General features: G+C 36.1%; 1 protein-coding gene across 1 annotated transcript in view; it reads right to left on the bottom strand.

Moving 5' to 3' along the window:
* LOC134541546 (LIM/homeobox protein LMX-1.2) overlaps nt 1–23,356 on the bottom strand; it is a 353,649-nt gene that overhangs the window by 179,144 nt on the left and 151,149 nt on the right. The window contains exon 7 of the mRNA XM_063385060.1: nt 6,033–6,222. Within this exon, the coding sequence (XP_063241130.1) occupies nt 6,033–6,222 (190 nt within the window). The remainder of the gene's footprint in view (nt 1–6,032; nt 6,223–23,356) is intronic.

The raw sequence follows: 23,356 nt of genomic DNA, 5'->3' as shown, positions 1-23,356 counted from the left end.
ATGGACATCCTGTACAATATGGCCAGGATGATGGCGGCAGGGTGATGACGCGAGACTGGGGCGTGTGTGGAATGAAGGGACTGGTGGGAAAGAGAGGACCTCCGAAAAGTCTGTCGACCCGCGGAGACGTCCGCCATGTTCTCCACAATGCGAAGAACCGCGGACCGCCTATCTCACCGCGAATCCGCTACCAATCATGACGCGCACAAGCGCCAGTGCGGGCCGCAAGGTCCAAGCCCCCGACCCCAGCGTGATTGTAGCTATCTGCCCCTGACCAACTCTTCTTCCTGGACAATCCTTAGTGCCTGCTTAGTGCTTGCAATGTTTAACCCCGCACGAATGAGCCCAGGGTTTTCCTTCTGTGTCCATGGATGTTTTACCTGAGCCCAACTTAACTAGTTATAATCTATATTTAAGATAGGGGAGTTATTCGTGGCACCAACTGCTGCCATGCCTGGCCAATCCCCAAACAAAGCACATGATGCATGGCTGAAACCCAGCATGATCAGGCGTAAAGGCTTCGGGCTGGGACGCACCTAGAATCTTCCCTAACCTACACCCCTCCCAAACAAATACACTTATTTTTAGTTAGGTTAGGAGAAAAAAATGCGTCGACTAAAAGCACGGAAAAAAAATCAATTTGAGTCCATCATTGAACGAGTTATTTGCCAATGGATCTGTAAAACAATGCCGTGGCGGACGGCAGTTGTTGCGTCGTTGAGGTTGTAAAATCTTGAGTCACTTCGAATGTCCGAAATCCTATTCATTACCTGTTTGATATTTCATTACAAGTAGGTTTCATGTCGAATTACAACTTTTAATTTAAAAATTTCCAAAGAAACTCATGTCTGTAGGTGTACAGTTATTAGCAAAAATACTTCGTTTAGGTCAGCTTAATTTAACAGTTTTGTTTGCAAATCGTTAGCGAATAATACCTACTCTTTTAAACAGGATACAAGAATCGGCCTTTATCATATTCGTAGCCTATAGTATAATTATTAGCGACCAGAAAAATTCGCGTTATTTTCTGTTGCTAGGCTAGAATCCATACACATGTACACAAACAACTCAATGTATACCTATTATTCACTCCCTGCTACGATATTTAGCCCACAATTTGTACAGATTGCATTTGGTTGGATCATATGAATTTCAGTATTTTTCTACTGTTTTTTTTGGGACATGCCAAACGACCTATGGCCAAAGACCAAAAGAATACGGATTTATTTGACATTATACTACACAATTGATACTGTATCTGTTACTGACTCACGGTTAATCTGAAGGACTCTGGACCAACGAGAAATCATCACCCACAGAAGTACTGACTCAAGGGCATTCCAGTTAACAAGTCTCACAGATCGGCAGGCAATCAGCTGGTGACATTTGCCTGAGTAGGCATTGCTGTATTTTTTTTTGTTAATGAAACATCCTAAATATTCAAGTAAACTTACAGATATTTGAAAATTTGTACAATTACATGTAAACAACTGCATAACAAACTACAAAAAGTACCGTTCAGTAAATAGCTTTCCAGTAGCTATTCACTGCGCACATAATAAGCATGATACAACAAAATAAAGTAAAATAGTTGAATATCCGATTATATTTTCCATGGTTTGAAAAAAAAATCATACATGACTCAAACTGTATTATTTCATAAAATGTATTTCATATATGCAAAAAAAAATAGCCATGTGTTGTAAAAAAATACAATTTATGTGTTGTATTACAAACTATTTCTTGGCAGCTTGTTTCCAAAAGAATATTTTGAAAAAAAAAAAAAAAAAAAATTCTGTGCATGTAGAGGATTGAGAGGTCTATCTAAAGGTCTATTCTAGTGGTATATTTTAGAAGTCTAGTCTAGAGATCTATCCTATAGGACTATCCTACAGTCTATCCTAGAGGTCTATCCTATTCTATCCTAGAGTTCACTGACCACGCAAATTTTCCCCGGTATTCAGCCACTGTTATTCCGCGGATTCATTGGGTAGCACAGTAGACTTGAAAATCATACACATGCACTGTGGCAGGTGCCACTTACTGGTTAAAGTTTTATTCCCTTTCATTTCTTAATTTCTGCAGTATAGTTCTTAAGTTGATTTTTATTTTCTGTTTATTCGTTGCATGCTGTAATTTTATTTAATTTTGTATTTTTAATTTATTGGGTTGGACATTTAGCTTACGAATACGGTAAATTTTCTCGTAAGAACCTGTCACGTTGGCTGCTTGAATGTATAGTTCCAGAACATGCCAAAAACATATGAGACTTTAATTTTTTTTAAATTTTAGTTTAACTTTAAGTATTATATATTGTATAGGTAAGTTCTAGGTATATTTTACCTTTAATTTAAGTGCTATAGATAGAGACCGGAAAAATTCGCGGATTCCTTTCCAGACAGGCTGGAATCCAAACTCGTTTAGCTTAATGCTGCGTCAGTGATAGGACCGCAATTTTCCTGAAGAACTCTGAGCCAATGGCAAACACTCAACAAAATAAGTTTCGAATCATAAAAATCGCAGCAAACACATAAAAATCGCAGTAAACAGGTGTCCCGAGTCGGTAGCCAATGACCAGGTGATAGTTGCCCGAGTACATAGAGAATCGTGGAGTCTATCCTAGTGGTCATTGAAACCGCGAATTTTTCCTAGCTATAGAAAACAGACTTGTTGGGCGTGCATATAATTATCGTGTGTGTGGTCGAGCGACTACAGCACGGAACAGCGCACCAGGTGGGCGTGGCCCGAGTAACGGGAGCTCACGCGAGTAGCACGGGCCGCGAGTGCAGTGCTTCCAAGTGTTGGTAGCTTCAAACCAAACGGTAAATTTACGATTGCACGAAGCATAGTGTGTTAGCGAGACGAATTCAATGAATCGCAAGTTCGCTTGTAACGGCTGCTGTTCTCGTCGTCAGTCATATTAATTAATTTTACCTGGCATTACAAAATTCTCAAATTTGTTACGATTTTGACAGCCAAGAAACACGAAATAGGTTTTTGTGATAGAAATTCAAACCGTATCATGAAGTAGCCAGTGGCATTGCAGTTAAACCTAAAAAGTTCCAGTTCTGCAATAAATTAAATTCTCCTTATTTGTACAACCGAAAAACGTAAAAAAAAAAATGTAACTTTGGCACCTAACAATGCAAAAAGTATGCGCTGTATATATTTTTCATTTCATGAAAGTTAAACAAGTGAAAAAGTCTGAACGTTTATCAGTGATTGATATAAATTGTATAAAATCATGATCTGATATGCCTACGCCCTTGTGCGCCAGGCAAGGCAGTTGAAATTGCGTGGAGCAGTTTCACGGCCTTGCTGGATGGAGCATTGCCAGCCTGCACCGAGGACACGCAAGCAGGTCTGGGCCCAGCCCCTGTGAAGGGGCAACAATTCATTTCATTTACCTTCTGATGATGCTAGCGGGAACAGGACGATGACGTTTTTGACCAGCGGCAAAATTGTTTCCGCGAATTAGTAGCTGCGTTATTGGCCCCAGTAAACTATTTTTTAAACGTTTTTTAACAATTTTAAATGCAGCCCACACCGATATATGTGATGGAGGATCTTTTTGAACTATATTTTTTAAGAAAAAATACGTCGAACAAACTTTCAGAACTAATTTTACTTTATAAAATATTTTATTATTTTAAATAATGTTTGGCTTTTGATGTTTATTACTAAAGTTTTTAATATAAACGGTTTGTTTGATAATATATAGCATTCTCCCCTATTTCTTTAAAAGCCATGCACGATTGTTTAGTACTCAATTAAGTTTGTGTTGTTCATAGTTTTTGTTGGCGTTTAATTTTAGTGTAGTTGTATATTCAAGTTGCAACATATTTAAAGTTAAAGCCAACTACGAGTCATGCAGTTACGATAGGCTACATGTATTTGTTTTGGTTTGAGTTAAAATCAAAACATCAAAATCAAAAGTGAAAAGTTAACGATGTTTTATTTATGCCAGCTAATTAAGTCCTCCATAATTTTTTGAGACTTTTTTCTGCGATTGTTGTTTTGTGCTCACGAGCTTGATTATTATGAGCAGCTATGATGAATGCGGCGAGCTGAGATTAGTTTGTATAATCAATTTTATATTGCAATGCTTTTTGATGCCGCATTTAAATGTGACTGCTCCTAGCTGGTCGTGGGGACTGTCGCTGCCCTCTGTCACCACAGGCGACAGTGACAGTCCCTCCTGATGGTGACTACACGCGCCCTGGACGACCCTGAAGGAGGAGAAGCAGTTACTCAGTCACGTGCAACTTGCCAACGGATGTGACTGCGTTATCGACCAATGAAAATTTTAAAAAAAATTGGTTGTCTGTAAAGTCGGTTTACAGACGATAGTTTAACGTTACAACGTCATAACAAAACATTGATGAAATGATTGCATACTTTTATGAATAAAATTGAATCAGTTTTATTTAATTATCACTATTTCGTATGGATAAAAGAATGAGTGAAATGAAATCTACAATTTAATTGATAAATTTACTTTTATTTGCACTCATTAATTCAAATATGTATATTACTTTAACGAAGAGATTATTTAACTATAACTTTTATACATGTTTGCTATTTAACTTGTTCCAATCTGTGTTATTCTGTTAAGGATAGGACGATGATAGGAAAAGTAGGAAACGAATGGGAGTGTTTCAAGTTTAATGTGCCTCGAAAAAGTCAAATGGATGGTTGTTCCAATCGAGTGGAAGAGAGATAGATGCGGCGCAAGCGTACAATGAGCGAAACGGGACACAGCGTAACGGCACAATGTGTGAAACGGGACACTTTTTCGTGCGTGTAGTCGGCGTTCATCGATTTATTAGACGTTGTTACGTCAAAAAGCCATAGTGTATGCACGAATTGTTGAATTGGGCCTGCTGAATGAAATGGATCCGCGAAATGATAATGGCTTCACTGTTATTCAAGCCTATAATAGTACCTACAGTACATGCTGCATGCCACTTATATATACCAGGTAAAGAGGGGATTGTAGATGGGAACAAAGACACGCCCGAATAGTTCCGAAGTTCTCCAAAGATTTCCGAAGTTCTCCGAGGTTAGACACACTCTCGTACGACTTCGTAATGCACAACTTGGTGTATGAAACCAAGCAGATTAAAATTAATTGCTGCAATTTTCGAACTAACATTTTTCTAGTTCATATTTAAAAGAATTCTGATTTGAAAATTGCAGTACGTATCTCTGTTATGTCATTTGATACCAATCACTGCTCAAGCGAACGTGTATATATCCAATTACGTGTTTTCCTCTAAAACATTTTCAAGTAGCTACCTACCACTACATGAGTATTATCCTGGACTTTTTTTAAATTTTAAATTTAAAAAAGAAACAACACATCGTCTGCTTTTCTTTTTCTACCAACACCACCATGTTTATTTCGGGACAACAACAAAACAAAGTAAGCAAGTCTTTCAGTACTCATTGATGATGTGTAACATCTAACCTCGGTAACGAGCAAATTCATGTGTTCTCGTGTAGCAAATACACTTGTAATACGAAACTCGGACACCAATTTTAACGTAGAAGTCTTTAAAATAATACCGAGCGTGATACATAGGCTATACATAAACAAATTTTGTTTTCAACTACATTTCTGGACGCGAATCGCAGCCGAAGCAGCTACGTTTACTATCGATTCATTCGATTTGCAGGGCGAAATTTTGAACTATATAATGAAACTGCTCCGAAAAAAACGAAAAAAAAAAAGACTTAAAAAAAATACCAATACAGGTTTTGGACCTGATTCTCGATAAGGAATATTATTAAGATTCCTTTGTCTTTGCGAACCGGGGTTCGCGCCATTCTCCGCTGATGTTCCCGCCGAATGCCGCACACCGAGAGGAAGAAGGGCCTGAAAGATGTTATGTTGGCGACATGTTAACCAACATCCGGGCGGCCATGTTGAGAGGCTGGGAAAATGTAAAAGTGTAAGCTTGTACAGACGTGCAATTAAAGACTCAAGATGATAAAACTGCCGTGAACTTGTTATTCATAGCAGGGCCTACCTGACGTAGTCGCGCTTGCAGTAGGTCTTGCCGTCGCGCACGAAGCACGTGCACGTCTCGTCCAGGAACTGGTGGCACTCGGCGCACTTGAGGCACGCGGCGTGCCACTCGAGGTCGGGCGCCACTCGCAGGATGTACTGGTCGTGGATCTGCGCGCCGCAGCCCACGCACAGACTCAGCCGCCGCTTCTCTGCGCAGACACACAGCCCGCCTGCGCTCGCATCACCGGTGGACACGCCTAGAATAATGCTAGTCTGGTTTATAACTATAGGCTAGCAACTACAGCAAAAACATGTCGCTGTCGTAGAATGATTTCATTGAAAATGTTGAGGTATCAACACGTCAGTAAAATGTTACGAAAATAAGGTAAAATATTTAAATGAAATCATTTTAATTTCTAGATAACATTTTATTTTGCAAAAAAAGAAAAAAAACATTATCCAGACGCAAAGTGTTATAAAATGAAGTATTTTCTCTTATTATCTGCAATAAACAAAAGTTGTTATACTCCAACTTAAAAATACGTGTAACAACCTAGGATATAATTCGTACATGAATTCAACTTATTTATTTTTTTTTTTTGTTTTGTGATGAACCTGCAGCTGAAATATGGCGGGATGATTCAGACACATTCTGTATAAAAGCGATTGTAAAGAATTGGAATTAGATTGGAAGACTACTGCAAACACTCGATTTTCAGTCTGTATTAACAAGTTATCAACAGATTTTTTATTTTATAAATTCCACTGATATTCAGTGGGTAGTTTAAACATTTCACATTTAAAAAGCATATCCAACAATTCACAACTGTTTAAAAAGAAATCTTTTCTCGATATTCTTACTCATGTATGAGAAGTTTACAATGCAAAATGATATCCCTCCTTAATTTGTTAAGAAAAAGTAAAGTGTACTTGAAATATACCATTTTGTATGCTAAATTCCCCATAGACTTTATAAGGTTACAACTTCCATTACATTTCTAGAAATGTTACCTAGAATTTCCCAGTGAAAACGTGAGACTATCTTTAGAGACATGCAATGTACATACACCTGTACATACACCTAATATTGCCTTAGCTGGCAGGAGTTCCTCTTTAAGTACACTGAATTAAAATTAAATAAGACTATCGTCTAACATGATAAAGTTTTTTTTTCAAGCCTACTAGTTATATTTCATTTAACTGAAGATCGAGCGAAAGTGGGGATTTGGCCACATTGAAAAAAAAAATACACAATAGATGCAATGAGAAATAATAAATGTTAATTCAAAAAATAATATTTTTACTCTTGTGAGAAAAATATTGTCATCGCCTATTTTAGATGTCTCAAGAATGATACGTGTTTTTGCTACACAATTTGAGACTACCTCTAGAACAATCCTAATGAAATATCCGCCCAGTGGCTAACTGATATAAATCACGTGATTCCAATCACGTGATTGCAAAGAGGCAAATTTCTTGAAGCACAGTATCTTGGCTACCATTAAAGAAGTAGGTAGTTGAGAAGTTACCGAGTAACTATACCTAAAGGTTTATCTATAAACGGCCGAGCCTATTCATGCGGTCATACATCCTGCGATATGAATGTCTTCCGGCCGGTATTCCAAGACACAAAAATAAGGGCGTAGGTGTGTAGCCTAACCCAGGGCCAGCGCGTCCATATAGCCGAACTAGGCAACCGCCTAGGGCACCAAGTAGCTGGGGGCGGCGCAGCACGACACATAACAGCTGATATAATATGTTTTTAACGATTATTGAAACTAGATGAAAATGGATTTTTGTAATAGTTTGGAATGTTTATATTGATATAAGTAATTATTTGAAATCCACGGTGACCTGTTTATGATTTGTAATAAGTAAAAAGTAAAAAAAAAAAAAAACACAAGCCTGCTTACATTTGATTGTTGACAAAATCTTAGGCTTACGTGATGTATTTTGAAGCAAGGAAAAAAAAAATTTTTTTGGGTGTCCAGCCGGGAATGGGGGGAGGCGGCATTAAAGTTTTTCGCCGAGGGCGCCAATTTACCTTGCACCGGCCCTGGCCTAACCGTATTCCATACCCTTAGACAGGCAACGGCCAGTCCCTTAATTTTAGGGAACGGGTGATGGTGTACTAGCCCTAACCGTTGTCGATCTATTCCCTGACTGCAACGCATGCACTCGTGCACATAGTTCACTTTTTTGGCGATTTCATTTGTCCAGATGACGGACCAGCCTCAGGCGGCATTAACTCGTAACTTATATATTCGCTTACGATTGGTGTGTCAAACGAAACTTTATGATAGCGAAACTTTCCTGGAATACATTTTGTACACTTTGGCTAAATTTGTATAACAAGAAATAATCGCAAAATAATAAGTACTTGACAAAATTAGAATAACCCCATTTAATTCACATAATTTCTTTTATTATCTTGCTGTTTGTGTCTCCGTAACAAAGTGGTGCAGTGTACACTCCAGAAGTAAGGGTCTGGGTGGAAGTAAGTTCAAAACCCGGCAGAGATAAATATTCCTTTTAAAATTTTATAAGCTGTATTTTTTCTCATTATGAACACCTATGTAACCTAAAATAAATATTTTTGGGTGATTGCTATAGAGTCCCTTAGCTAACAATGCCGCCTAATTAACATTTCAGTAACTTCACAGCAGGGTCAATAAACTGTTTATGTACCTACGTTTAGTGTTACTATAAATGCTATTTTAATTTTAAATATGTTTAATACTTTTTTTACTACAAAACAAGGGTAACTAACTAAACTCATCCTGGAGCATACTGCAGTGTCTGCTTTGTGTATTTAAGTGGTTCAATTTTTCTGCGATGGTGCTGCTATCTTTATGATATTTGCCATAAAAAAATTGTATCGATGGATGCAAAAAGTCCGCTAAAATGCGTTGGATCCAGTTTCTAGCCTCACGCAGGGCGCCGTTTATTAACACGGCTGCCGATCTGTTACATTGTTGGGATTCGGTTTGGACACTTTCTGGAATACGTCCTACCAGTTAGGTTACGCTTGTATCCCAACAGGCAGTGTTTATTCGCTACCTTACCCGAACGTCTTGGAATTCCGCCCTTAGTAGTTGAAATAAGTAGACACGTAGTCAATGAAAACCTTAAATGATTTAACTTGTAAGCTATCTATCATACCATGAGCGTAATCCAACAAGAGTTTGTGGGGGGGGGGGGGGTTGTGGCAGGGGGTCCGTCGCCAGGAATTAAGAAGCCTCTGACAGGACTGAATAATGGGGTTGATAACTACGTTCTAGGGGAAACTTTATGTAGGGTATATTTTAAAGTTTTCTGCTTATTGCATGCATATAGACCAACATATGGGCAGTATACAACATACCTATAAGTACCCTGTGTAGAGATGACTTGGGTCGGGGCCCCGATGCCCCCCCCCCCCTCTTTTTCCCCCCTGAGAATTTCCATGGCCAACTTTACGAATCCTACATACCTATATGCGCCTCTGTATCATACTATTCTATTAAGTAGCCTATATGTACAAAATGAATATTGCATTAGTTTTTTACTGTGATATAATCATATAGATATATAGTTACGCTCATCACTGGCTCAATGACTCTGTTACGCCAAAAATATAGGTATGTATTCCTTGGATACAGGCGTATCGTGAAGCGTAAATATTAGCCTACTCCATCATAGAGATGTGTATAAAATCAAAAATGGAAGTGTAACAATGGAGTAACATTTGAAATACCGACATATAAGTGGAATACGCCTTAATTATTACCTAAGTAAGTTATTTTCATCATTTTTCAATGGGCACCTTACGAATAAATATGCATTTAATAACTAAAAATGAAAGTTAACTCTAAACGAACAACGGTGAAAATGTTTCCCTTTCTGGAAATCTAAGTTTGTGTCACTAGAAATATTCTTGATAGTATTTTGAATTTGGTACTTAGGTATGCCATTTTGAAAATTTTTGTTTTAATTTTTTTAATATGCTTATATCTTTGAAGTTTATAATTTTATTTAATAAACAATTTTTTTTTTGTATTTAATATGTGTTAGTATGCCCGAAGGTTTTTTTTTTGGCATATTTCCTTTTTGGTTTTTACGCGCTTTCGAATTGTTATCTATATGATAATTCTTCGTTTGTGGTCACTCATTTATTGCTACTAAAATTATCATTAAATAGCACAAACGCACTCTATACAGTGTGTGTGTGTATAGTATATATATATAACTATATATATATATACATATATATATATATATATATATATATATATATATATATATATATATATATATATATGTGTGTGTGTGTGTGTGTGTTAATTTAATTTTTAATTTGTTGTCATTTCTCACACACACACATAAGAACTAATTACACGCTTTATATTATCTTCACCTGTATGTTTGTTTGTATGCTTGTATGTTTGTTTGTATGTTTGTAACCGACTCCTTTGGGAGCGATTTTGACCCACTTTAAACGGCCAGATTTCATTGAAACTTTGTAGATTTATCGAGGACCGATGACAATACACTAATTTGATAAGATTAACCCATTAATCAATTTGCAAAATAAAATTTTTGTCAATTTATATAATTGGTAAAATTAAACAAGGACATAGTAAAGAAAACCATTTCGCTCTTTTCTTTCAGTTTGTCATTGGCGCGATATAAACAAAGCCTACTAAATATTGTGACATTTAATTAAATGAAAAGTAAGAGTGGGTTATTATTATTGTGAATAATATATACTTTCTCGAAGAGAATATATATATTTGTAAAAATATGAAGAAAAGAAACCTGAAAAAAGGGCTTTAAATGTTTCTTTCGTTAAATAGAGAAACAAAATTACGCCTTTGTTTCATTTTACCAATTAACCTAGAGTGAAACATTATTATAAAACAACATTTTATGCAAATATTTCACAAAACATGGAAAAATTGAGGTTTGATTTTGCTGTGAAACCATAAGCAGATGGGAAATCAAACACCATATGCATAACCTCAATAGCTACACCTGATGGGCAGATTTTTGAAATTCCACTCGAACACCAACCTGCAAATCTACACCAAGCAGTAACAAATACTCCAAACTATGCCAAGGTCAGTAACTCATTAAATAAAAGACATCAAACATGGAAAATATGGATAAGTTTGACAGATGATATATCAAAAACATATTTGGATAGAGAGCAAAACTTGCAGTTTAAGGATTTTTACCTGGAAGAAATTGAGGAAATAATTTTTAAAATAAGCTTAACACAATAATGAATGAAAAATACAAGTATTATTGTGAAAAAAGCGTGGGGCGCTTTGTATCGAGCGCCCGATGGTAGAGCAGCCGACATGTCATCGGAAGGCTCTGGGTTCGAATCCCAGTCCGGTCTATCCGAATTTTTCTCACATATTGTATACACTCTCATTGAGCAGGTCCTTTCCTCATCCTTTCTCAATCCTTATGCTTCCCAAAATTCCTGTTACGTAGCTAAATGTGGAACGCTTCACGTAATAATTAATCCGTAACTCCCATCATTTCCTGCTTCACAGCATTAATTTCGTACAGTATGTAAGACTGGTCGATATCACTTGTTCGTCAATAACCTTATACCATAAGTCTCACTGTAGACTATATATTGATAACCTTAAAATTTTTGAATGGCTTCTAAAATCGAGATTTGACTATCAATACAGCTCTACACATTAATAATTTGTAAAATAATTACAGTTACTTATAGTTATCACGGAATTAATAGTAGATTAGAACAAATACGGTAACAGTTTAAAAAAATTAAACAAAACAAAACTAAAAAGTAAAATCTATAAGAGTTTTAAAAAACTAAAAAACACGCTTTTATAAAAAACTCAACTAAAAAATAGAAAATAAATTTTAATAAATTTAATTTAAAAATATGTAAAATAAAAAAATGTATTTTATTTAAAGAAAAAGCGTGGGGTGCTTTTTAAGATGATATCAAAATAATAATCATTCTACTCATATCTGTCAGTAAAATAATTATAACTATTGACACCATGCACCCCACGGTTTTTTAAATAAAATACATTTTTTTTATTTTACACTATTTTTAAATTAAATTTATTAAAATTTATTTTCTATTTTTTAGTTGAGTTTTATATAAAAGTGTGTTTTTTAGTTTTTTAAAACTCTTATTTTTTTAATTTACACCCTATCTATAAAAATAAATTTAATTTCTAATAAAAATGTAGTGTATATTAAATATAAGTGTTTGTTATGCCTCACAACCTCCCAGCAGCTACCTAAGACCTGACTCGGTGCTACAAGCCGGGCGGCAGATCAATGCCGAGGTCAGCGCGGCCGGCTGTAGCCACGTCTAGCCAGGGGGGAGGGGGAGAGCTATCTCTCTATCTCTCTCTCTGTCTCTCTCGGGAGCACACTTCGCTCTCACGCTCTGCCACGCACCATCTGAAGAATCACGCCGTGGAGAAGGAGGGGGGAGGAGGAGCAGAGCTCGCCCTGCGATTGGTCCGCGGGCGTGCCGCGGTCACGCCCCTTCTCTCGCGCCCTCCCGCCGCGCCAGGCGCCGATACAGCTCATGAGCGGCCAGGAGAGGTATCCTCCCCTCCCCTACTCCACTGTGCTAGCCCTGGTCACGACGTGTGAACACCGCCGAGAGCCGTGTTTACACGACACGAGCACGCGCGTGTAAACACGCTCCGACTCTCGCCTCCAGAACCCGCGTGCGCCAGCCATCTTGTTTTCAAACCCAGCGCGTCAACACTCCGCTCTTGACCACTTCTAATACAAAGAATTGGTCGACAATGGAATGGGCTCAGCGGCTTAAGTTCCTTAGCTTTAGGACTGTATTTAATGTGTGTGCAATGTAACGTGCCTAGAATATAACCAGTTTAGGCATGGAGTTAAAATTTTTCCAGGAGACGGCATGCCGTATTTGAAGTTACATGTTTACCTCGACATCGCCATATTGTACCGCCCAAAACATTGCGGAAATTGTTATTGACCTCGTCTGATTATGGTTAGAGAGTATGAATTATGATCTCCGTCGTTAAACACAGGCACTTCCATTTTGAAAAGAAAAAAAAAAGTAATTTTAAACTGTTCTCGTAATGCAAACACACTTCTGCCAATGTTTTTGGTGCCCAAAACATTGGGGAAAAACGACTAAACATGTTAACAATGTAACCATGCAGACGTGGCCAACTCCTGAGTTTAGGTATCCATTTCCAAATGTCACTTGCAGAGCATCACATGATGGTTTCATCAAAAACAATGACAACAGCGTGACGCTATTCACACAATGTTGGCAGAACAACAGTAGCCGAAGGACACGTAGACCATCGGTGCTACCTTTGAAAAGTGTCAAATGAGGCAATTTACATGACACGCACTATCCCCCCTATTGTTGTGGCAAAAAACATAGCTATTTTCATTAACCATAGATTTACGTCAGAAACCCAAGAAAACGTAGCATGGCTACAAATATTGAGGTATTAAAACTGTTTGCTAAACACTCTTATTAGGTAGGCCTGATTGCATCCTCTTAGCTTACTGATGGGCGTAAGACCCAGAACCATAGATACTGATATAGGTAAGTTAAACAAGTAATTTCTAACTGAACAAGTTGTTAGCCTACCATTCAGTGTTAGGTAATGAAAATGAACTTGGGCGAATTTACTTCGGAACCTTCAATCTTCAATTTTAATCTAAATAGAAGTTATGTCGAGGTAGTGAAACTGTGCCTATGCAATACCTATTAGGCAATTTAAACAAAAAATATATATTTTGGTAATCTGTTGTTTTTGAATAGGCCTTGCCTCGCTGTGTAATGAGGGTAAAAAATGAGCAAATTGTAAAATGTAATAATTATTATACATGACAGTAACTAATTTTCTGAGAAGCTGTATTAGGTACGTCTTGAAAGCATTAGATGTTAGCATTCGGTGTAGATATTATAAGTACCTACCTATAGGCCTGCAGGGTTTCAATATTCACTTCAAAGATATCATATTTGCTGTTGTTTCATTTTTAACATATAATGCAAACTGTACAGATGAGTTTGTATTCGCGACAAAATAGCCTATGTTTACAAGCGGGGAAACATGTTCGGAAGAATATCGCAGCCTCTCACCCTAGAGTAAGACACCACAACTTGAGCACCTGTCTGGAAGCAGTCTTCATAAGGTGCAAAATTTTACCAACTGAATTTCTGCGAAAAAAGTAAATTTTATTTTGCACAACTACTCGCGCTGTTCCATGAAACAGATGTACGGAAAACCAAATTATTTTAATTAATATAATATGATTTAAGGAAGATACTATTAAGAAGCGGCTTATTTAGAATTAAAGCAAATAATTTTATTGCAAAAATTAATAACAGAGAAAATTATAATCTTTGTGTCTAACAACGATAGGATATCAAGTATAAATACTATTCTAACATTAAAAAGGTAAATATGATTACCTATGTTTATCTACCAATAATAAGCATAATTACGAAAATTTCCAATAACAATAATTTATTTTGCGAAATTCTTCCTCTAAAGGGTTAAAAAGGGACATGTAAATTTTTAAGAATATGTAATAATTATATCTCCGAACTTAATTAGGCGTAGTAAATAATTTTGGGTACCAATAAAAAAACATGAAAACTACCAACCACAACTTTTATTTTTTATATTGTAAAATTAAACACCTAGATAATGAAAAAGGGTAAGTAGGTATATCTTTAAGATTAATAATTACATCTCCAACATTAATCAAGCGTAATGAATTATTTTGGGTACTAAAATTAAACATAAGATAACTATACCAACAACATTTTTTTTCAACCCCTAAGGAAAGAAAAAAAGGTAAGTTTTTTTTAAGATTAATAATTATATCTCCAAATTAAACTAAACATAATAATTGATATTGGTATCAATAAAAACATAAAAAACTACCACAGTTTTTATATTTTGCGAAATGAAACCCCTAAGGGGTAAAAAAATGTAATTATGGTTTTAAGGTTAAAGAAGAATTATATCCCCGAATTAAATTAAGCACAATAAATTATTTTCGGTACCACTGATAGACATACGAAATCTGCCGACCACAATTTTATCCTTTTTGTGGAACATAACCCCTAAGGGGTAATAAAGAGGTAAATATTATTTGACGATAGTTATAACTTCGAAGCTAGCCAACCATAAGTAAATATACTAGGGATCAATAATAAACACACAAATAACTGCAATTATAAGTATCTACTATTTTTCGAAATTGAACCCTATGAGGTGAATATTGTTTTAAGATTAAATTTTTTTTCTCCGAATTTAACCAAGCATAATAAAAAAAATGTGTAGGCTACCAATTAAAATACGAAAATTACCAACCACAGTGTTACCATTTGCGCAATTAAAACCCTATTGTGTGTTTTTAAAACAAAATATTAACACTTCCAATTTAATTAGCACTATAAGAAAGAAACGAAAAAAACTTGCATCTAGAGTTAGGCCTACATAGAATAGTGCTTATTTTTGTGTTTATTTAAATTCGTCTTTTAAAATAGGTGAAAACTGAAAAATTTCATTAATTAAAAAAAATTATTTCCGAAACTAATTAAGCCAGACATAAAAGAAATGATAAAAATAATAAAGAAAACATTATTATTTTACATATTTGCTAGATTCCGCTCCTAAGGGGTGTAAAGGGTTTAAGTTGGCTTTAAAAAATGCATATTTTCAGATTTAAGTAGCCTACTAGATCTAAGGATTATAAATCAAGAAGGAATAACAAGCATATAGATTTACTCATTGTATTGTTTCATTTTCTTGATTTCGTTTTTTAAAGGTGTGAAAAGGAAACAAATTTTGTGATATTAAAGAAAACATTTAACATCTCCAATGCAAATAAATCTGGATTTAAGAAACGTAGCATGAATAACGTAAATAACTAATTACGTAGAGTACTTTTACCATTTTTTTCGATATTTGAACCTAAAGGCAGTATCCAATAAAATTAAGATGAAGTTACGAAACTAAACAAGAATAAAGTACAAAATTTTAATTTAATATGTTTTAACCTTTACCACTTTTCAATATTCGTCAGCAAAAGTGCTGAAAAGACAGTCAATTATTTTTTAATTATAAAAGTCGTATCTCTGAAGCTAATCACCTGAAAATTTACAACTTTCTGAAGTTCTACTTTTTAAAAGGTAGTGTACTGTAAATATGGTTTCCAACATTAAAAAATATATTCTGATCAAATCAAACATATATTAAGATACCTATTGGAAATGATAAACCCCTTACTCTACTATATTTTATTCCGCGTTTTCGTAAATAACACCTCTTAAGTTGTAACAGAGGTTAACCACTTAAAATATCATTCCTAAACGGGTTTGTTATGAAATAAATATTTTATGCACCTGACAATTTATTTAGCAAAAATGTTTGGAATCAACCAAATACTTTTCTTTCGATGGTAAGATTCTACCAATACTCAAACTGCGAAGCCGTTGATTATTAGCTAGTTCATTATAATAATTGGTAAACCTGCAGTCAAAGTTTGTGGTCTGGATACATACTTAGGTACTCGTCTTGCAAAGCCTACTTATGTAACAAAACGAGTCATTACGGAACGACACTCTGAATCAGATAGCTATGGGCCTACCACATGTATCTATCTACCTATACAAGAGCAGAAAAAAAATTTAGTTTGTAATGAGTATCAAGTTATATTTTAGATTAAGGGTAGACAATTCCGACGCTTGACTTAAAACTCGTGAGCATGAGAATATGAATAAGAACAGGAAAAAGTGTTTATGATGAAACTATTTCCGGAGAGGAGGGTGACTTTCGCTGCTAAAAAGTGAACTAGAAAACTACAGTAATAAATATACATGTAGAAGGTTACAGAGCATTGAAATATATTAAGTTTTTTAATCTTACAATGAAAAAAATTACCACAAAATGCATATTTTATGATTTTAGCACACAGAGTTCTGTAAATACGTGACTGACGAATACGAGATTTTAGAGCTCACATCCAAGTGAATTAATTCCGAACATTTTTTTTCCTGCCGAAAATAATTTCCATTTAATTATGCAGGGTGAATCAGTCTGCAACGCAATTTATAATTTCGACGCGAGCCGTATAGGACACCAAACAAAACCAAACAAAAAAATTAATTGAAAGCGGCGAGTGTCGTTCATATTTCCGCAGACAGGGTTGGCAGGCGTGTTCCACCGCGCTATTCGTCAGGCGGCAGCGGTGGCAAACAGAGGCCACGCAGCAAACAAACAAACAAGCACGTGGGGGCTGGCTCGCGCGGGGAAAAACACAACAGTTGCGGGCGGAAAAGTGATTTTCAAAAACCCCGCAGCGCTCGCGGCGGCCGGCACAAAACTAATAAATTTAACTCCGCGGGCGCGTGGGGGAAAAATGTTTATACGCGATGGAGCCAATTAAACAGTCGAGAGGACCGGGGATGTATGGGTCGTAAAATATTTGATGATTCTCATTCATCATTCATTTCATTTCCGTTTCTTTTTTGTGAACTCGGGGTCATTGCTTATTGGGCGGCAGGGAAACAGGCGCACAAAATAAAAACACGGGTGAACAGTTGGCTGCCTGACATGGAACAGTTAGGTTCCGCTTCGTTAGTCCATTTGATTTTTGGTTTTACACTAAAAGCATTTTTTAAATAAAGAAACGCTTCTAAAATGAGATTAAAGAATCAATCAAAAATGTGGAAACCCAGAAAATAAACCAATATTCACAACGTAATTAACCAAGCCAACATTTTCACTATAAATATTTGCCTAACGTTTACAAACAGAAGATAGGGGAAAGGCACCTAAGAGTGCGCACCTAACAAACAATATCCATATGTGACTACATTTTAAATTTTAAATAAATTTTTCAGTCTAATTTGGTTTTATTAATATATTATGCCTCCATCTTCATATGCTCAATCATGTAGAAAAATTGAAATTGTTATAAAACACACAAAAACAAATATGTACGTGCAAATGCGCACTCTTAGGTGAGCTAGCTGCTAAGAGTGCGCATTGTTTACCCTAAGAGTGCGCACTTAACACAGATCACAAGTAAATGTTACAGATCCTTCAAATAACGAACATTGCTCATGCCATGACTGTAGACATGTAATATACTATATCCAGTCTTCTGAGATTGGTTCAGTATATCTCTCAACACATCCTGGACAGAATACATAAATTTCCACTGTCTTTGAAGTTTCACGCATCTTCAATGGACCTGATGATGTCCCCCTCTTATTTAACTTCTGTGAATCTTGTGACCTTTTCTTTCCACTCTCAAGCAAAAGAGCATTTTTAAATGGCGAGCTTGCCATTACTTCCGATCGCCTGGCTTTCCTTTGTCTCTTGACAGGTATGATGCTGGCTGGAGAGATTCCTTTCCATTCACTCTGATCTACAATTATAGGGCTATTATTTACAATGCAGGTGGAAGAGTTAATTTTCTCAATTGATACACAAGCTAGCATTTGGCAACCCAGATTAATTTCACTAGTCGACAGCTCAACAACACTATCACTCGGCGTATCATTCTCATCAGGGTCCAGCTACATGAATCATATCACTAGTCGATGGTATTTGGTCCTGCATTGTTTCATTATTCTCACTACATTCCATTTCAACTTGAGGATAATTTTCAGTAGTTGGTGGGGATATGTTAAAGCTAGGAGGTCTCACGGGAATTTTCACAGTTTGTACAGAAGTATTTGTAGCAGAAGGAAGCATCTCGTTGGCAGTGTTCATTGGCTCCTCTAGATATGGCCTGTCAGTCACATGAGATGGGATAAAATCCTCTTCACTGAACACATCAGGGTTATAAAGATAAATTCCTGTTGTGCGAAATGAATTCTTTGCTTTCTCCATGGGGACAACCTTCTCATTTGAATTGCGGAACAAAAAACTAATGTCAGAATTGGAAATTGCACGGCCTGGGTGGTTGTACATCCAAAGTGCGTGCGCACTCTTTTGGACCAACTTTGTGCGCACTCTTAGGGAATGAGCTCGAGATACGTGAAAGACTGAACAGTTAGCAGCACATACCGTAAAAACTAAACTGACATCATCGACACGAATGTTAAGAACCATGGCTGTTACGTAGTATACAAATGATTAATGCATCTCTTCTTACCTACTTCCTAGAGCTTATGTTACGCGATTAGAATATTACATGAAAACAACAAAAAAAGAACTTTCACCTTTCAAATCTACAAATATTCTTGCGCAGCTGCAAGTTCAACACCACTCGTTTGTCATACAGTAACGAACCACTTTTTGTTTCAATGTTGCCAACTGTAAGAAAATGGCACTGCGTACTTTTAGGGGATGCGCACTCTTAGGTGCCTTTCCCCTAACATGTGTCTGGCTGCAAAATTTGCTACAGAACAAAAAATGCAATGCCTGCACTGTGGGACAACAGACTTAAAGAATTTGTAAAAATATTTGTAAAATTTACAAGGATTTTGTTTGGACTTTCACCAGCCCTGTGAAAGTACAACAGTGTGTCCTTTATTATCACCTGCTTGTGAAATTACAAGAGCAATCCTTGTGACGCCACATAATAAGCTCTTGTATAAACGCGTAGTTAGGTACTGACAGTCGTAACCGGTTGCAGGAGTAGCTTCTCGTACTTAAGCACAACGTGAAAAAAACCTTTTTTTCTCACGAAACTAGTACTATAGCTTCCCATAGACTTATAGCATGCTTTGAAACCCTATATTTCTTATTGTTTGGCCTGCCTCCTAACTGATCGTTTAGCGCAGTGACTTGAGGTCTTTTAATTCTCAACTTGCGAAATAGTTGCCGTCGGTTAGAAACCAATCCAATGCGTTCTTGATTTTTTTATGAATATTTTTTTAAAACGTTAACATATTATACACATCTACAACAAGACGGCAGCCGATAGCAGACGGCCTAAATCCAAATTGGCCGGCGACACCCGCCAGATTAACATAAAAAATTAGAGTATAATAATTTTTAAGTTGGTACAAACCTCTCTGCCTTGTAGTTTTACAAGTGATATCGTTGGCAATGCAGTTTTCAGGGATTCCTTATAAAATCACAAACATTTATTACATTTTTGATGTGTAATTCAGGAAAAAAATTGTCAAATTGCATATGGTAAGTACGAAGCCCTGTCTTGCCATTTTACAAGTGATATCGTTGGCAACAGGGTTTCCAAGGACTATCCTTGTAAAATTACAACAACAAAATTTAAACCCTATTTGAGTGTATAGTTCGCGTACTTTTACACAATCGTTGTGTAAAGTTACTACCACATCGTGTATTTTTAAACATCAAATGTAGGTTTATAATATAAAAACTCGACTTTAATGTAAAAATACACACTTTCCGTTTTAATTAACGATTCTTCTGATTGTCATACAACTACAATGTTCTTATAAAGGTACACCAACATGAAGTAAAATAACACATTGTATTGTTATAATAACACACAAACATGATTTGTGTAATTTTACACAAACTGCATATGCAAACACTATCAACAAGTAAATTCATTCAGTTCGTATTCCTGTATGTATGTCAGGCAAATAACTTGGGTAATTTTCCCACGACATCATGTAATATAGGTAATATTTTTCAAATAAATATTGATAAAAAACTGAATTGCTGTATAAATAAAATATTATTCTAGTGGTTTTAAACCCAAAAAAATGCTAGTAAAATTACACTAACATGAAATAAAATATCACTGTGTTGTGATAATATCTCATTCGCCAACCTAATGTGTGTAATTTTACACAAGAAGTATGTTTTTTTAAAACACTATCAACAAGTTTTAATTTACTTGTCTCTTTGTGTGCCCACATTGTAAATAAAAAAAAATATTTTTACCTTTGGAGTAGATGTATTTTTACACATAAGTATGGTTAAGTTATGAAAACACATTGTGTGTAATTTTATATTCACTGCAGCCAAGACAGTAAAATATACTACAAAAAGTAGTAACTTAAAAAAAAAAACCAATCGAAGTTGAGAGTAGTGTGTATTGGGGGCCCCGAGCCCTGGCTTTTGGCTGTGGTTGGTGATTGTCGGTCCGCCAGCTTGGATTGTGACGTCACGACGGCAATCTTGGATGGCCTTGACCTTGACCATTGACCTTGAACTTGGCGGCCATTTTGGACAGCCATTTTGGATTTTGGCGCAATTTTGTTTTATGACGTCATCGCAGCCATTTTGTTTCCGCCATTTTGGATTCTGGAACATTCCGCCATTTTAAAATTTGCCATTGCACATTTTGTTACACCTGCCATCTTTAACTTTTTTTATCAACGAAAATATTGGAATTTTTTTAAATAATAAAAAGTTATTAAATAAAATTTTAATAAAATTTTAATAATTTTTTATATAAAGACTTACAATTTAAAGACCTCGCTTCGAACCCGACGAGTGCAAAAAAAGGCGACAGGCTCCTTCCCCCATGGTGGCTGCTTGAAGACTGACCCCACCACTTTTTTCATAGCATATATATCAGGTAGTATGCCTTCATGTCCTCCATCTTGAAAATCCGTAATTTTAATGCTATAGATTCTGGAAAAATTCCAAAATTCATTAAATAAATTTTTAATCAATATTCTGATTGATTCGACCGATTCCTGTCCTTCGTTCGATCCCTGGATGATTAACTTATTAGAATACTGATTGATTCTATCGATTCCCGTCCTTGGTTCGAAACCGGTAAGAGCAAAAAATAAAAAACGACAGATCCTTCCTCCACAGAAGCCACCTACAGACTAACCTACCACCACCAATAACAAGGTATATATCGTCAGCTGGTATGACGTCATGTCCGCCACCTTGTATTCGTCCGCTGAAAGCCACCATCTTGTTTTCGTCTGCTAGAGTGTGCTAGCGCCATGTTAGTACCTATATATTTCTGTTCACCATACCTTTGTCCTCAACTGTTGGCATTTAATTTTGACCTTCATATTGAACTTTGACCTTGACCTTGAAATTTGACCTTCAGCTTGAACTTTGAACATTAACCTTGACCTTGAACTTGAAATTTGACTTTGAACTTAGACTTTGACCTTGACCTTGAAATTAGACTTTGACCTTGACAACCATCATGAATCCGACATTTTGTTTTCAGTACATGCTACCAGGAGCTACCACCTGCTAGAGGACATTGCCACCATCTTGTTTTAGTCTGCTGGAGAACACCATCTTGTGTGTGTACTTATCTTATAGAGTAGGTACATTTCCATAATGCTAGATTTATTCTAACCTGCTAGAGTACAGTAATCATTTATTATTACTGAGGTGCCCGCCATTTTGAAATTTGGGTGCCATATTGAAATCGTGTAATTATTTAGCTATAAATACGGGAAAAATTCCAAAATTCACCAAAAAATATTAAAATAAATTTACAAATTGATTCGATCAGTTCCTGTCCTTGGTTCGATACTTGAACAGTAACAAGTGTAACTAAATATTAAATAAATTTTATATTTTGATTTCCATTACCTTTCATGGAGTTTATAAATCATTCTCTCATCAAAAATAAAACTCAAGACAATGTACAACAATGTTCGACGAATTAAATACGTTGCCGATAAGCCTAACATGAAAGTCTAGTTTTTCGATACTTAGAATAACCTCTAATCCGTTCATGTACAAAGCCATACATACATATAGACAAAACGTCTTTGGACCGCGAGACCGGGGCATAAACAATGTCAGACGTATAGACCAGTTATTTCCGAAACTCACGACCTTCTTCATCGACAGCTAATTATATTCAATTAAACAAACGTAACATGTTTTTACGCTTACAAGAGGAACAAGAATCCCATCAAAAATACAGCACATTATGGAAGCACCATAAACAAAAAGGAAGCACCATCAATCAAAAGATAAATATTTGGAAGCACAATAAAAAAGGCAGCACAATTTGGAAGCACCATCATCAAAAAGGCAGCACATTTTGGAAGCACCATCAACAAAAAGGCAGCACATTTTGGAAGCACCATCAACAAAAAGGCAGCACATTTGGAAGCACAAATAAAAAGGCAGCACATATTGGACGCACCGTCAATCAAAGGGAAGCACATTCTACAAAACGAAAGGAGGTACATTCTCACGTACATTCAACTCGGTAGGAAGCTATCGTCAATGTTAAGTTAGGATTTATAATATCTCCATCAGTCTATGAATACATCAATTTTTAGTTTTAAGTCATTGGCTCCAAAAGTCATTAGCTCCAACAGTCATTGGCTCCAACTGTCTTTTGCTTCAACAGCTCCAATGATATTTGGCTAGAATGCTACGAGTCTAAGAGACTATGAGGCTA

The sequence above is a fragment of the Bacillus rossius genome (genome assembly GCF_032445375.1).
Source record: "Bacillus rossius redtenbacheri isolate Brsri chromosome 4 unlocalized genomic scaffold, Brsri_v3 Brsri_v3_scf4_1, whole genome shotgun sequence".
Classification (NCBI taxonomy): Eukaryota; Metazoa; Arthropoda; class Insecta; order Phasmatodea; family Bacillidae; genus Bacillus; species Bacillus rossius.
Note: the sequence above shows the minus strand (reverse complement) of the source record. Positions and strands in the feature narration are given on the sequence as shown.